This window comes from Mustela erminea, chromosome 13 (assembly GCF_009829155.1).
Source record: "Mustela erminea isolate mMusErm1 chromosome 13, mMusErm1.Pri, whole genome shotgun sequence".
Lineage (NCBI taxonomy): Eukaryota > Metazoa > Chordata > Mammalia > Carnivora > Mustelidae > Mustela > Mustela erminea.
The window spans coordinates 40218936-40233043 of NC_045626.1; the positions used below are offsets into that span (position 1 = coordinate 40218936).

Sequence of the window (14108 nt, forward strand, 5' to 3'; positions counted from 1 at the left end):
CTGTATCCAGCACCTAGAACTTTGCCTGAACCCTTGTAGGTCTTCAGTAAATGTAAGTTGAGTACATGCATGAATGAATAAGTGAGTACATCTTTGAGGTTATTTTGGAGGCTGGGGTTTGGGTGTATGCATGCATATGTGGGTGTGCCTTTAAAGTGAGAGTAAAGGGGAAAGGACAAGAGACAATTATATTCCTGGAAAGATGTCAGTAAATGTCTCCAAAATAAGGTGGACAAAAATCACTCTTCCTTACCATTTTTTTAAGGATGGACCTTGCTAAGCCTGGCTGAACAGTGTAAAGTGAAGTTCAGAGGCCAGTGGAGAACATTGCTGTGTTAAGACTCCCTTTCTTGGGCGCCTGGGTGGCTCAGTGGGTTAAAGCCTCTGCCTTTGGCTCAGGTCATGATCTCAGGGTTCTGGGATTGAGTCCCGCATCGGGCTCTCTGCTCAGCTGGGAGCCTGCTTCCCTCTCTCTCTCTGCCTGCCTCTCTGCCTACTTGTGATCTCTGTCAAATAAATAAAATCTTAAAAAAAAAAAAAAGACTCCCTTTCTTTCAGGGATGACAAAGTGCAAAGCCATAAACCATATGGAAAATATCTTTCCTTCTGGAGGTGAACAAAGCAAGCATTCATTAACAGGATTGTGACACTTGGGAAGGTTGATTTTATCTCCTCAACTACATTTTCTGTTTTGTTTTGTTTTTTTTTTCATTTTTTTTTTTTTAGTAGGCTCCACACCCAATGTGGGGCTTGAACTCAGAACCTTGAGATCAAGAGTTGCATGCTCTACCCACTGAGCCAGCCAGGTCCCCCCGGCAACTATAGTTTCTGAAAAAGAAATTTTCAGAATAAGTTTCTGGGCTTGGTGTTTACCCTAAGATTTGTTTGATTTGTTTATGGGAATTCTTGGAAAGATAAGGGAAATAGCCATGGCTAGGAAGATGGGGGGAGAGTATTTGGTATTTAACCACAGCTCTGGACTGTAATCCATCCCCAACGTGACAGGACATGCCGGGCTTGCAGGCAGGCCTGGGAGAGTTTACTGAGGGTGTCAGGCAGAAACCATCACGCTGACTCAATGTGAGTAATGAGCCTACAGAGACACACAGGAAAAAACCCTCAGAAGACAGAAAAGACTATTGGTTTCTTGGCAGTTATTTCATTCTTTTGCACGTAGACAAGGGATGTTCTTATATTTAAGGAAAAAGTGAAAGAGAAGCGATTCAGTAGTTTTGGAAAGAACACTTGGATGTATCATATTGATTGTTAAAGATCTTTCCAAATAGTAGGGAGTAATAATTATAAGTACTCTAGTAGAGAGAGGCAGAATCTCAAAAACAGTGAACGATTTTCATTTTAATGAAAAAAACAAGGATTGGAGGAAATGAAATTTCTTTTATTTATCTTTCAGAATTCATCTTGGTGATGGCAGTGTTTTATTTCAGCACCATACCAGTCGATGTAATAATCTGTTAATAATCAAGCTCTGTAATTTGTGAATGGCTTATTATTAAAATGATTAGAGCACATCTAAAGTTAATCAGTAATGATGTTACTTACTTGCATTTTGACATCCATCTCGGGTGGAGAGAGTTTATTTCCCCGGGAAGGCCTTTGCAGCCTCTAGGGGATCTTGTCCACAGGAGGATGTGAGCTTGTGAATATCATCTGTAACCTGTGTCATGAAGGGGAAAAAAAAAATATGGGGAACCACTGTTTTGGAACACGTTTACATGAGCTGTACTCACTAAAAGTTATAATGTAATTCTTGCTGCCTGGGCCCCACGTGCGCGAACTGCTATGATGGAAGTTAAAGGGAAAAAAAAATTCACAGGAAAAGGTGCAAAGACATCACAAGAAAAAAACAGAGTTCACAAAAAGAATGATTCTGGCTTGGCAAAGACGTTTCCAAGGAAAGCTGGCAAGGAAGGTGGACCTAAAATCACATCTAAGAACTTCGAGAAATGTGCCGTAAAACCTGGGAAAAAAGCTGTCAAGCAGTTCAGAAATAAGCAGGAAGGGGATAAAACACCAAAGAACAAATTCCAGCAGGCAAATAAATTCAACAGAAAGAGAAAATTCCAAACGGACGGTAAAAGTGATGAATCAGCGGCCAAGAAACCTAAATGGGACAACTTCAAAAAGCAGAAGAAAGAACTAAAGCAAAGCAGGCAACTCAGTGACAAAACCAACTATGACATTGTTGTTCGGGCGAAACAGATTTGGGAGATCTTACGAAGAAAAGACTGTGACAAAGAAAAGAGAGTGAAATTGATGAGTGATTTGCAGAAGTTGATTCAAGGGAAAATTAAAACTATCGCGTTTGCGCACGATTCCACCCGTGTGATCCAGTGTTACATTCAGTACGGGACTGAAGAGCAGAGAAAACAGGCGTTTGAAGAACTGCGAGATGATTTGGTCCAGTTAAGTAAAGCGAAGTATTCCAGAAATATTGTGAAGAAATTCCTCATGTATGGGAGTAAGCCACAGATCGCAGTGATCATAAGCAGTTTTAAAGGCCACGTGAGGAAGATGCTGCGGCACGCGGAGGCGTCCGCCATCGTGGAGTACGCCTACAATGACAAGGCCATCTTGGAGCAGAGGAACATGCTGGCCGAGGAGCTCTACGGCAACACGTTTCAGCTTTACAAGTCCCCAGATCATCCAACCCTGGACAAAGTATTAGAGGTACAGCCAGAAAAACTACAGCTGATTATGGATGAAATGAAGCAGATTCTAACTCCAATGGCCCAAAAGGAAGCTGTGATTAAGCACTCATTGGTGCACAAAGTATTCCTGGACTTTTTCACCTATGCGCCCCCAAAGCTAAGATCAGAAACGATCGAAGCCATCCGCGAAGCCGTGATCTACCTGGCGCACACACATGATGGTGCTAGAGTAGCCATGCACTGCCTGTGGTACGGCACACCCAAGGACAGGAAAGTGATTGTGAAAACAATGAAGACTTATATTGAAAAGGTGGCCAATGGCCAGTACTCCCATTTGGTCTTACTGGCGGCATTTGATTGTATCGATGATACTAAGCTTGTGAAGCAGATAATCATATCCGAAATTATTAGTTCTTTGCCCAACATAGTAAAGGACAAATACGGAAGGAAGGTTCTGTTGTATTTACTGAGCCCCAGAGACCCTGCACATACGGTGCGAGAGATCATTGAGGTTCTGCAGAAAGGAGACGGCAATGCACACAGTAAGAAAGATACAGCGATCCGCCGACGTGAGCTCTTAGAGGCCATCTCTCCTGCTTTGTTAAACTACCTGCAAGGACACGCCCAAGAATTGGTGTTGGATAAGTCTGCATGTGTGTTGGTGGCCAACATTCTGGGAGCCGCCGTTGGAGACCTTCAGCCTGCCATGAATGCTATTGCCAGCGTGGCAGCAGCCGAGCTCCATCCCGGTGGCAAGGATGGAGAGCTGCACGTTGCAGAGCATCCCGCAGGACACCTTGTTCTGAAGTGGTTAATAGAACAAGATGAGAAGATGAAGAAAAGTGGAAGAGAAGGTGGTTTTGCAAAAACACTTGTCGAGCTTGTTGGTGTGAAGAACCTGAAGGCCTGGGCTAGTGTAAACCGTGGGGCGATTGGCCTGTCTAGCCTTCTCCAGAGTTCCGATCAAGAAGTTGTGCAGAAAGTCAAAGCTGGACTGAAGGGCCTCATTCCCACATTGGAGAAAAACAAGAACACCAGCAAAGGAGTAGAAATGCTACTGGAAAAACTGGCCGCATAGTGGACACAGTTAAGAACAAGAGAGAATCGTTTTTCCTGTCCTCTTTTCCCAGTGTGGACAAGAAGTGCTCGGGTCTACCTTCCTGGGAATCTGGGTGCTCTGTATATTTGTTTGTTTTTTTTTTTTTATAAGAGTCTATTTATAAAACAATTTCTAAAAAAAAAAAAAAAAAGTTATAATGTAATTCTTGAGTCCCAAATTATTTTTTTGTGAATGGCAGATTATATCTGTGTAGTAACTTCACTTTTGTAACAAAAGTAATTGAAAATATCTTAATATGATAAATAATAATTTAATTAACTCAGGTACATCTATACACACCCAGGGAATTGGAGAATTAAAGCGGTCTTTCAAATATAAGAAAAGAGATTCAAAATTTCTCTAGTGCCTGAGGATTTTAGGAAGATGTTCGTTTTTAAACCTGATTTGTTTGAGCTGTACTTTTTTTTTTCTTTTTCTTTCTGTTTTGGCAGTGGACTGATTTTGAATTTCATCCCCCTCTCTAGTTCCCACATAGAGATTTTACTAGACAGAAATATGTTTAAATGCTAAGCAAACCAGTTAAGCAAAACACTGATTCAAAGAAGGCAACGGGAAAAAATTTCTCTTGATAATTTAACTTTAAATATCACAGTGACCCATACTAGCTTCTGTAAGTACATTTGTGGTTAAAGAATTTTTTTAATTCATAAAGATCATTATGAACATTACTATATGCCTTGAAAGCAGATCTCTTGTTTGACTGGGCAGTTATCTGCTAATTTACCATGACACTTTTTTTTTTTTTCAGGCGGACCTCTCTTAACGTTTACTGAAACAATATCTGAGTGATGTCATACCTTTTGGGAAAGTCACACCCGTTTCATGTAGACTCAGCTACAAAAGAGGTAAGTCAGTCAACAAAGACTTCTTGTGACTAATTCTTCTCTGGGTATGAAAGAGGAAGAGAGTGTATCATCATACTTCTTTCTTAATTTTAGGATTAGAGCATGCATCTGAAGTAATCAGGACATTTGATGACAAGTCAACAAATTAAGCAGAGCAGTATTACAGGGAAGACTTAGAGGTGAACAAAGTAAAACCCATGTGAAAGCTCATGTTAAAGGATTGATTTATGGTTCATAAAAGTGCCATTCTGAGTTTCCATTGTTTGGCACTGTGGGAGAATCCGTCTACATGGTGGAATTTTCAGTAGTTGGAATCCTAAGTCTACAGAGTGTGGTTTATGTTTATTATACCTTTGATTTTCACCTCAGGAGTATGGATAAGCCATCCGAAATAAACAAAAAAATCAGAGGAAGATTGGGGCTTCTAGGTTTTCAGGAATAATTAAGATGGTGGGACATCTATGGAACATGTCATTTACTTTTATTTCTTAGAGACTAGATGCCTGAGGTCTGTTTGTCAGAATGTGAAACCTGAGTCCCAGGTATGCTCTGTGGCCCTACATGGACAGATGCCAAATATGTGATTTGAGGGACCCTGGAAAGTGTTTATGCTTAAAACACCTCACCTCCTGACCTATGACCTAATGATAATGGAAATCACTTTGTTTTCTAAGTAAACAGATATTGAGTATTAAAGATACCTATTCCAAGGAGGAATAACAAAGTGCTGCTGTGATTGATACTTTATCTTGAATTAAATTACCAAAACAACTATCAATTGTTTTATTAATTATTAATTTGTTTAATTAATTATTAATTATTTTATTAATTATTAAAAACTTAACTAGTTATGGTCAGTTTTTTAAAGGAATCAGGAGGTAGTGATTCTCAAAACATTAGGCATAGCATGTTTGAGAAATAAGGTAAAAAAACATGCAAAGGAAAACAAATTTCATTTCCTTTAATTTTATGTTGGGTCAACTAGTTTTTGCAAATGAAACTATTTTTCATGTGGCTAGCAACTTGGCACCGTATATCATAGAAACTGAATATAAAGTGTGGTCTCTTCTGTGTGTGTTGTAATTGCTATTCTGTTGGTGTTATCTAACATATGGATACTACAGAAGGTTGGGTTAAGAGCATCATTCCTTTCACGCTAATTTTCAAGTAACTTTTTTCCCCCAAAGCCACCTGGCTGCCCTATTCTATTTGGTGGAAATGATGTAATTAAAAGTCTTAGAGGTCTTAGAGGGCTCACTGGGTCGGTCTAACTCTTGATCTCAGCTCAGGTCTTGATCTCAGGGTCCTGAGTTTGAGCCCTGCCTTGGGTTTCACACTGGGTGTGGTGACTGCTGAAACAACAACAACAAAACTCTCAGCAGGAAAAACCTCTCCACTCTGCCCTTTCCAAGGAAGCTCAGCTGAAAACTTAAAATCATCTGGTGATTTTAATCATTTTGGCTATCTAAGATAACAATTTAGTATGAATAAATTCGTCTCTCTTTGCTTATGTATTCAAAGGAGTTTCCAGTGTGGAGTGGCCTATGTGAATGAGGCAAAAGATTAGTGAAAAAGAAATATTATAGTGGCAGTTTGGAGTTGCAGGAAGAGAATTAACCTAGTCAATTCCTAACTCTGCCCTTGATAAGTTGCTTTTCAGCATGTTTGAACATCTGTAAAACAAGGTTTTGGATCAGATAATATAGATGTTTAGAGTTTGTATGGTTTTAATACTTTGCATGTCAGTACTCTTAACTCTACGTTGAGTTCATTTTGAAGATTTAAATTATAATGATAAAAACAATAAAAAATAACAATCTTTACGAGCACTTACTCTGTCCTAAGTGCACGCTTGTAACCTCTTTACAAAAACCTCCTGATGTAGGTAAGGACTATTATTTCCATAATAATAGTCCAGGGAGGTGCAGAGTGATTAAGTAACGTTCCCAAGGACACACAGCTAGCTAGTAAGTGGTGAAGCTAGGGTTTGAATTCAAATAGTTGTCTCCAAAGCTTAACCTCTTAACTGTTAACTTAAAACACACAATTAAAAAACAAACCACATTAAAAAAATTCAAATTTATCTTTTGTTAATCATTAAAACATAATACAGTTGTTTTGATTGACTAATAGATAGAATGACATTTTATAATTTTCTCATGGGCCCTGGCGTAGTAACTTTGATTTTGTGCAAAGTTTAGCAGGCTTTCTTTGCCCAACAAATCCATGTTTCCTATCAAAATATTCAAAAACATCTCCTGACTTGTTCTTTCAGTGGAGACATCCTTTCCCAGCCAGAGCTGGCAGAAGTAGCAAGAACATGTGTTGGCTTGTTCTGGAGGCTTTGTTGTGAAATAGGTTTGCATAGAATAGAAGAGCTTCTATCATCTTGGCAGCAAATGTCTTTGTTGCTGGTTTGCCTCTTTGAAAGAATTTCCAAAGATCAGTACAACAGACCCTTCTGTTGCAGAGTCTGAGAAGGTGTAAGGAGGAAGAGTGGTGAGTTAGAAGATGAACTTATGTTTCAACTGTAGCAACCATACCTTGTGAGGAAAAATTAATAGCAATTTATAACAGCTGAGAGGAAGAGGGAAGATGCAGGAAGGAATATTGTCAGAACTTACTAGACTGTTTATTACATATTAAATTTTTTGTCATATAAGAAGTTGTATATAATGAATGTGTTTAACTTGATGAGTTTGGTGGTAAGTATACACCTATGAAACCATCACCACGGTCTATGCCATGAAACTATTCATTCCCTCCAAAAGTTTCCTCCCTCTCTCTTATTTATTATTCTTATTCTTATTATTAATGACAAGAAGACTGAATACAAGATTTACCCTTTTAGCAAAATTTATGTATACAATACATTATTGCTAACTATAGGTTCTATGATGTACAGTAGATCTCTCGAAGTTATTCATTTTATCTAAATGAAACTTTGTGCCCTTTGACTAATACTTCCACTTCCTATGACACAGTTGCCTACTAATCTAAAGTTGAGGATGTCAGCCCTACATGAGAATAATTAAGAGTTTGGTCAAACAAGGTCTTTTCATTATGCTTTACCTGAAGAAAAATTAGGTGGAAAATCTAGGTGGTTCTTTTCTTTCTTTTTTTTTTTTTTTAAATTTTATTTATTTATCGGAAAGAGAGAGGGGAAGAGAGCGAGCACAGGCAGACAGAATGGCAGGCAGAGGCAGAGGGAGAAGCAGGGTCCCTGATGAGCAAGGAGCCCGATGTGGGACTCAATCCCAGGATGCTGGGATCATGACCTGAGCCGAAGGCAGCTGCTTAACCAACTGAGCCACCCAGGTGTCCCTTTTTCTTTTTAATAATAAATTTGGAGAGCAGACTCTGCATGCAGAAACTTTCTATCTGCAACACAAACCAAGCGTCACTGTCTGTTCCATGGGTCTGATGATGGAAAGACACTGCTTCAGCTACACTGAGCTACTTGCTTACCTGAGGGTGTGTGTGTGTGTGTGTGTGTGTGTATGTGTGTTACCCCCAGGTTAGGACCACATAATTCTTACTATCAACATGGTCAGTTGGACGTGGGAAGACATGACTGAAGTTAATCTCACTTTTTGTGTTTAAATACTCAGATTTGGCTTAGTTATAATGCCTTTTTGCAGGAGTGGAAACCATGTCATTATCCCATTTAAATAAGTACAAGATTACCTGATTCTGTGCTGCTTTATAATTAAGAGAGTTCTTTGCAATCCTCTTTTGGTTATGAAAGAATATAAATACTTCCTTTGCCCTCTGAGGAGAGGAAGACATACGTGTTCTTTCAATCTGAGTGTTTTGCTTATATTAGGATTTCATACTCTTTGTTTTCACACAACTTTTACTGTTTGCTAGCTTAATAATGACAAATTCCGTGCACAGAAAACATCAGAGATGTACCAAGGCATAAACTTAAAAATATGATGGTACTTCATGAAATAAATGTGGAAGGAGAGATAACATTAAGGCGTAAAATAGTACTTGTCGTTGTTCAGTTGTGTTGTTTTCTACAAATCATGGAAACACTGAGGTGGAGGGACCCATTTAAAGTTATCATATAAAAAAATGAAATGGAATAAAACAAAAATCAGGGTCTTAGATACAGAGAACAGACTGGTGATTGCCAAACGTGGGGCATGGGAGGTGGGGAAAATGGGTGAAAGGGTTCAAAAAGTATAAACTTGGTTATAAATAAGTCATGGGGATATAATATACAGCATGGTCACTATCATTAATAATACTGAATTGCATATTTGAAAGTTGTGAAGAGGGTAGATCTTACAAGTCCTTATCACAAGAAAAAAATTTTTTATAACTATGTATGGTGATGGATGTTACCTAGACTTACTGTGTTGATCATTTCTCAATATGTATTAATATTGAATCAGAATCTCTCCATATAAAGTTACTTTTACATCTAGCTACATGTCACACATGACCCCTTCTAAATAGTGTGATATCAAAGTAATCCTTAAGGAGTTGATCAGAAAGGAGATTCCATGACTTTTGGGGAGTTTGTTTTCCTTATTAAATGTGAAAGAGATGTTCATTGTGCCCTGAAAAATAAACTCACATATACCTCAAAATAGCAGCAAATCATATACTTGTTTCTTTCTATCCATTCCTTTGTCTCTACCTTTTTCTCTATCTCTCATTCTTAGATACATCTAGAAATATATAGATTGCCCTGTCCTCTATGTCCAAATAGATATATTTGTCTACAATGTACTGCTTCTTTAATCTTTAGAATTATATCTAGATTTCTGGTTTTTTAAAAATTATTTTCATTGTTTTCTTTGTATTTCCAATTTTTCATGCTCTACTCAAGTCTTAGGGCTGAAAGGAAGCAGATTATTTTGACAGAGTAATGGTTATATATTATTATTGCTTTCTATTGTAAATAACTGTAGATAAACCTTTACATTTATGTCACTTTATTGAATGACTTTGAGGTAGTAATTTGCTTCTCTGGATCTCTGTTTTCCTCATTATAATTAGAGTTACTGTAAGAATTAAATTAGAATATGTAACTAACAGTCTTGGCCAGCTGGTGGGGCTTACCGGTGTCTAGTTTCTTCCTGCTCTGGTAACTGTATCCATTTGCACTTGTTCTTTTAGACCATCATTCTCTTGAGTTTTAACTGTATCTGCATTGTGTTTAGATTATTGTTTTGCATTTGTTGAAAAGAAAGTCTATTTATAAAGGAAAAAGAAAGTAAAGACACCAACCTTGAAGGGCCCATGTCTTGTCATGGAGGGATCAGGCAGAGCAGAAGGAATCTCAGTCTTCATTGTGGAAAATGTGTTGCTTCTGGCACCTGTAAATCAAACAATTATCTTCTTTTCTTTATCAATTCCCCCCCCACACTTAAAAATGATCTCAGACTGTGCTGTTGAACAAGTATTAAGCCATATAATCTCTGACTCAGAGTTATTTGTAGACCCAGTGCAGGAGTCTGAATATACTCAGGATTTTCTGCAGGAGTGCAGAAAACACTGAATTACCAATAACAGGAAGGAGAGATCCTTAACGTTTACTTGTTTCTTAATTGTTAGTTGCATTGAAGCTTGAGAGTTGAGTGTGTTTTTTTTTCATGCTCTTCCTTGAATTTTGACAATTAAGATACATTGATCTTGCTGTTTTTATTCTTCAAACTTTCTATAAATTGGAGGATGAGGGGATATTTTTGGAATTTACCTACAGGGGCTTCATTTTTTCCTGGGTTTGATTCGGAATGTCAGAATCAAATCATCCCCTTTCCTTCACTCTACGCCCACTCTAACCCAGTTTCTGCTCCTCATACACCAGATCCCAGTTGAACTGTATGGATTAAAGAATAAGGACGGTCAGCCAAGGCAAGATTTGAAGTTCCAAAGGGACTTTTTGTGGCATCCCTTTAAAGAAAGACATAAAAATAACAGACATTTATTGGGAGACACATCCAAGCTGCTGGGGCTGACAGCTGTCCCCAGATCCATGGTACATTTTTCATCATGTTAGGCTGGAAACCTTACCTTCTTTTTACTCCAGCTTTTGTCTCTGAGGCATCATTGCATGTCAGAACTTTTGCCTGAAAGATCATTCCAAACTACCAAACAAATAATAAATGACTTAAAACCTCTCGTTAATAAAAGACTGCTCTGACCTCATCGAGCACTATTTCCACCTGAAGAAGAGATCCTGAGTCCCCAGGTACTTCCTTCCTGCGTGGGAGGATGGGCAAAAGGTATCAGCTAGAAAAAAAATATAAAATACTGATAAAAATACCTATGTAAGTCAGTTTCTTACCTTATATTTCTTAGTAACTGTTAATTCTAGAGAGTAGCTCACCTTTTACTAAATGGTTAAGGAAGTACTCATGTTTGTTGCCAACGGTTTTATTATCTCAGTGTTATACTGTTGAAGTTTCAGCATATACTGTTTAAAATTTATAATACATCAAGTAAAAAGACAGTTTTAAACATTTTTCTTTTTTTTTTTTTTGCTTTAAACAATTTTTATTTTTGGTGAAAAAATACAGATACATTTTTGCTTTGAATTTACTTTTACATGGCAATTCAAGGTCCTTCTAGACAAGATGAGTCTATTTTTATTTTAAAACACATTTAATTTCAATTTTTCCCTTAGAGAGCCTTTACGACAGTGACATAGTTTCCTCTGTAGTTTGGCAATGCAGCGAAATTCCCATTTCATCATAAGTTGGGTTTTAAGAGGCAACGCCAAAATTCTTTGAGGATCCTGAAGACACTTTTGAACTTGAAATAAGGATTATTATGATTATTAATTTAATTCACATGCATCACAGAGGCACACATCAACCATGTGTGATCTAGACTCCAGGACAAGCTTCTGTTGAGAAGAGGCCACAGTGATAATAGCAAGGCAGTTTCCTCAGGACCTGGCAGCCACTCCACAGGATCTAAGTCCCCTCACCTCAAGATGGGCACACTGCAGGTATTGTTGAAACAGTGGGATTATCTTAAAAGAACAGATTGCCCGCTCTTCTTGGCCATCCTAGCACATACCTTCCTGGTAGTCATGCATGGCACCAGGGGGAGGGAAGGATGTTAGATGTAGGGACATTTAGGAGGTCTCTTTCCTCCCAGGGAAGCTTAGGATTGTATCCTTCTGTGTTAAAAGATACTTTATTACTTTGCATTCCATCTGGAAAAACAAATAGATTTTGAATATGGCTGGCAACAAAACAGGGAGAAGTCTTTTATATACAATTAGAGACAGTGACAATGACCTTGTAAAGACTCAGCTAAAACCAGAATGTTGATAAGAAGGTAGGGTGTTCTCTAGGGGCTAAAGGCTGAAGATGAATGACTTGAAATGATTTGAAGAGCTGCACCGCTATCGGTGCATATGAAATAATGAATTCAAAATCTTCATTGTTTTGCTAGAGAATTTAGTTGTTGTAGCTGTTTCAGAGTACTGAGGCTTAATAAAATAGAGGTTAATGATAATCCATTTCCATCTCCCTTTTTGACTTGAAACGGGGCTTATAATACATATTCAAAAATTTCACCCTATGTTAATCTAGTCAGAGGCCTCTTTTCCTTATGAGAAAAACCATGTTTGTATTCTCACAAAGTCTGTAGACATTGTTAACATAATAAGCAGCACTGTCATCTGCAAATTACATCTACTCACTGACATTTACAAAATAGAGAGTAATTTTCAAGAACTATTAACACAGGATTTGTATTGAGAAATGTATACCAAGGAGCTCAAAGTAAGATATTTTCTTTGGATAGATCCTTTCAAAGTAATTTAGAAAAACACAAAATATTATTTACACCATACTAAACTTTCCTAAATGCTCTATGATATTTTCTTATCAAACTGTATTTTGAGAATGGAAGGATATAGATATAGCAGTTTAATGCAAAAGCCAGTAGCCCTTAGCTTGAGCAAAAGATGCACTTAGGGTCTCCCAACACCGAGAAGATGACAACTCAGCTGCAACTATTTCCCTTTTCCAAGCAGCTCAAAATGCTTTAGCAAAGACCTTATGACTCTTAGGTCATTATTAGTGACATAAGAAAAGGTGACAGAGACAAGAACTGGGGCTCTTGACTCCAAGTGCTTAATCCAATAAAACACGCTGCATTTTAGTTAAAGGGACAAATACATTTCTTTGGTACTGCAAAAAGAGAAGTTTAAAAGTTGTTAATTATTAATTGGAATTTTCCCACTAAATATGATCTCAAGATTTTTGGAAAAACATCCAGATTTACTACCACTTGAATGGTATTTGAGAAGTGAGAGTGACAACATGACCCAGTTTGGGGATATTAACTAGAAAATTTAAACTGATCAAGCTCGGTTTAGGAGATTCCAAAATAAGTGCCCAGTTAGACTAATACTGTGAGCTTTGCTATGCTCCTTTGAACAATTTGGTCCAAATAATATATTCAGCCAATATGTTATTCCAGTTCATTCTGGTCATATCAGACGGGAACAAGGATCTTCTATACAGATCATATTACGTGACCCCCTTATCTCCATCGGAGTCTGTAGGTTGCCAGGAACATTGGAAATGGGACCAATCACCCTTTCTGTCACTATTACATTTTGCGTGAGAAGTGGCTCAGAGACTGTAGTGGAAGGTTGCACGAGAGAACCAGAGGCCGAATAAGTCTCTGTTACCAAATAGCTACCATGCTGCAGAGGGTCAGGGATGGAAACAGCTGGCTGCAGAACAGAGCCGGAAGCAGACAAAGCAGAGGTTCCTTGACTGCCTGACAAAGTCTGGCCCCTAACAGATTCTGGCTGTTGGACTCCTAGGGAATAGCCACAGGATTCCATGCCCAAATGGCTGTCTTTGGAAGGTGGCTGAAATTGTTGGGCTTCTTCATCGATCCCGAGGCTTATCTCTGCAAGCTTTTTAAATTTGGGGCCGAGCGAGTCCAAGAAGCTGTCATCCAGCTCATCGGCAATAAAACTGCAACAACCCAAGGAGCCCACGGGAGAACCGGGGGCACCCATTCCTTCATTATCATAGATCAGCAAGCAGTCATTTGCTTCCTGGGCATCGTCTTCCTCTGCACAGGCAAATGCTTTCTAAAGGGGGAGAAAAGTGGAAAAAATGAATTTTCAAAGAGTCTCAGTTGAAGAATGCAACACTGTTCATAGAACTCAAGAATTGATCATGAATGCCTAATTTAGGTAAGCCACAGAAACAAAGCCAAACTCTGGGTATTAGCAATCTTGTAAGAGAAACTTGTTGGAGAACAGTGTAGCTGTCATTCCTTTGGAATTGAATCTAGCCTAGGCTCACTTTTTAAGTCTGGGTTTTGAAGGCACTGGCATGGATTTGGACCTACAAAACCAACGTGCTCAAAGCCTGGAGGTTATTCACTGGGCCCAGTGTGGGGGTCCCTGTATGTGCTTCTGTAAATGCATGTCTTTGTGTTTAGGGGTGGGGACAGGCATCCCACTTACACCATCTA

The 14108-nt window shown here is 38.5% G+C and overlaps 2 protein-coding genes and 1 long non-coding RNA gene across 6 annotated transcripts in view; 2 read left to right on the plus strand and 1 right to left on the minus strand.

Annotated features, from left to right (window-relative positions):
• LOC116571365 overlaps nt 1-14108 on the plus strand; it is a 55347-nt gene that overhangs the window by 6067 nt on the left and 35172 nt on the right. The window contains exons 2-3 of one of the 3 annotated variants that reach the window (XR_004277855.1): nt 4538-4634; nt 10459-10911. This is a non-coding gene — a long non-coding RNA (uncharacterized LOC116571365). Of the gene's footprint in view, nt 1-4537; nt 4635-4727; nt 5398-10458; nt 10912-14108 lie in introns of those variants that run through there. The other 2 variants (XR_004277854.1, XR_004277856.1) reach the window with 2 other exon arrangements.
• On the plus strand, nt 1777-3754 carry LOC116571364 (pumilio homolog 3-like). Its single transcript, XM_032309191.1, has one exon. The coding sequence runs from the start codon at nt 1801-1803 to the stop codon at nt 3745-3747; it is 1947 nt and encodes a 648-aa protein (XP_032165082.1). The 5' UTR covers nt 1777-1800; the 3' UTR covers nt 3748-3754.
• DSG3 (desmoglein 3) overlaps nt 10994-14108 on the minus strand; it is a 34220-nt gene continuing 31105 nt past the window's right edge. For both annotated transcript variants that reach the window (XM_032309187.1, XM_032309186.1), the window contains exon 16: nt 10994-13719. In XM_032309187.1, the coding sequence (XP_032165078.1) occupies nt 13102-13719 (618 nt within the window). In that variant the 3' untranslated portion in view covers nt 10994-13101. The remainder of the gene's footprint in view (nt 13720-14108) is intronic.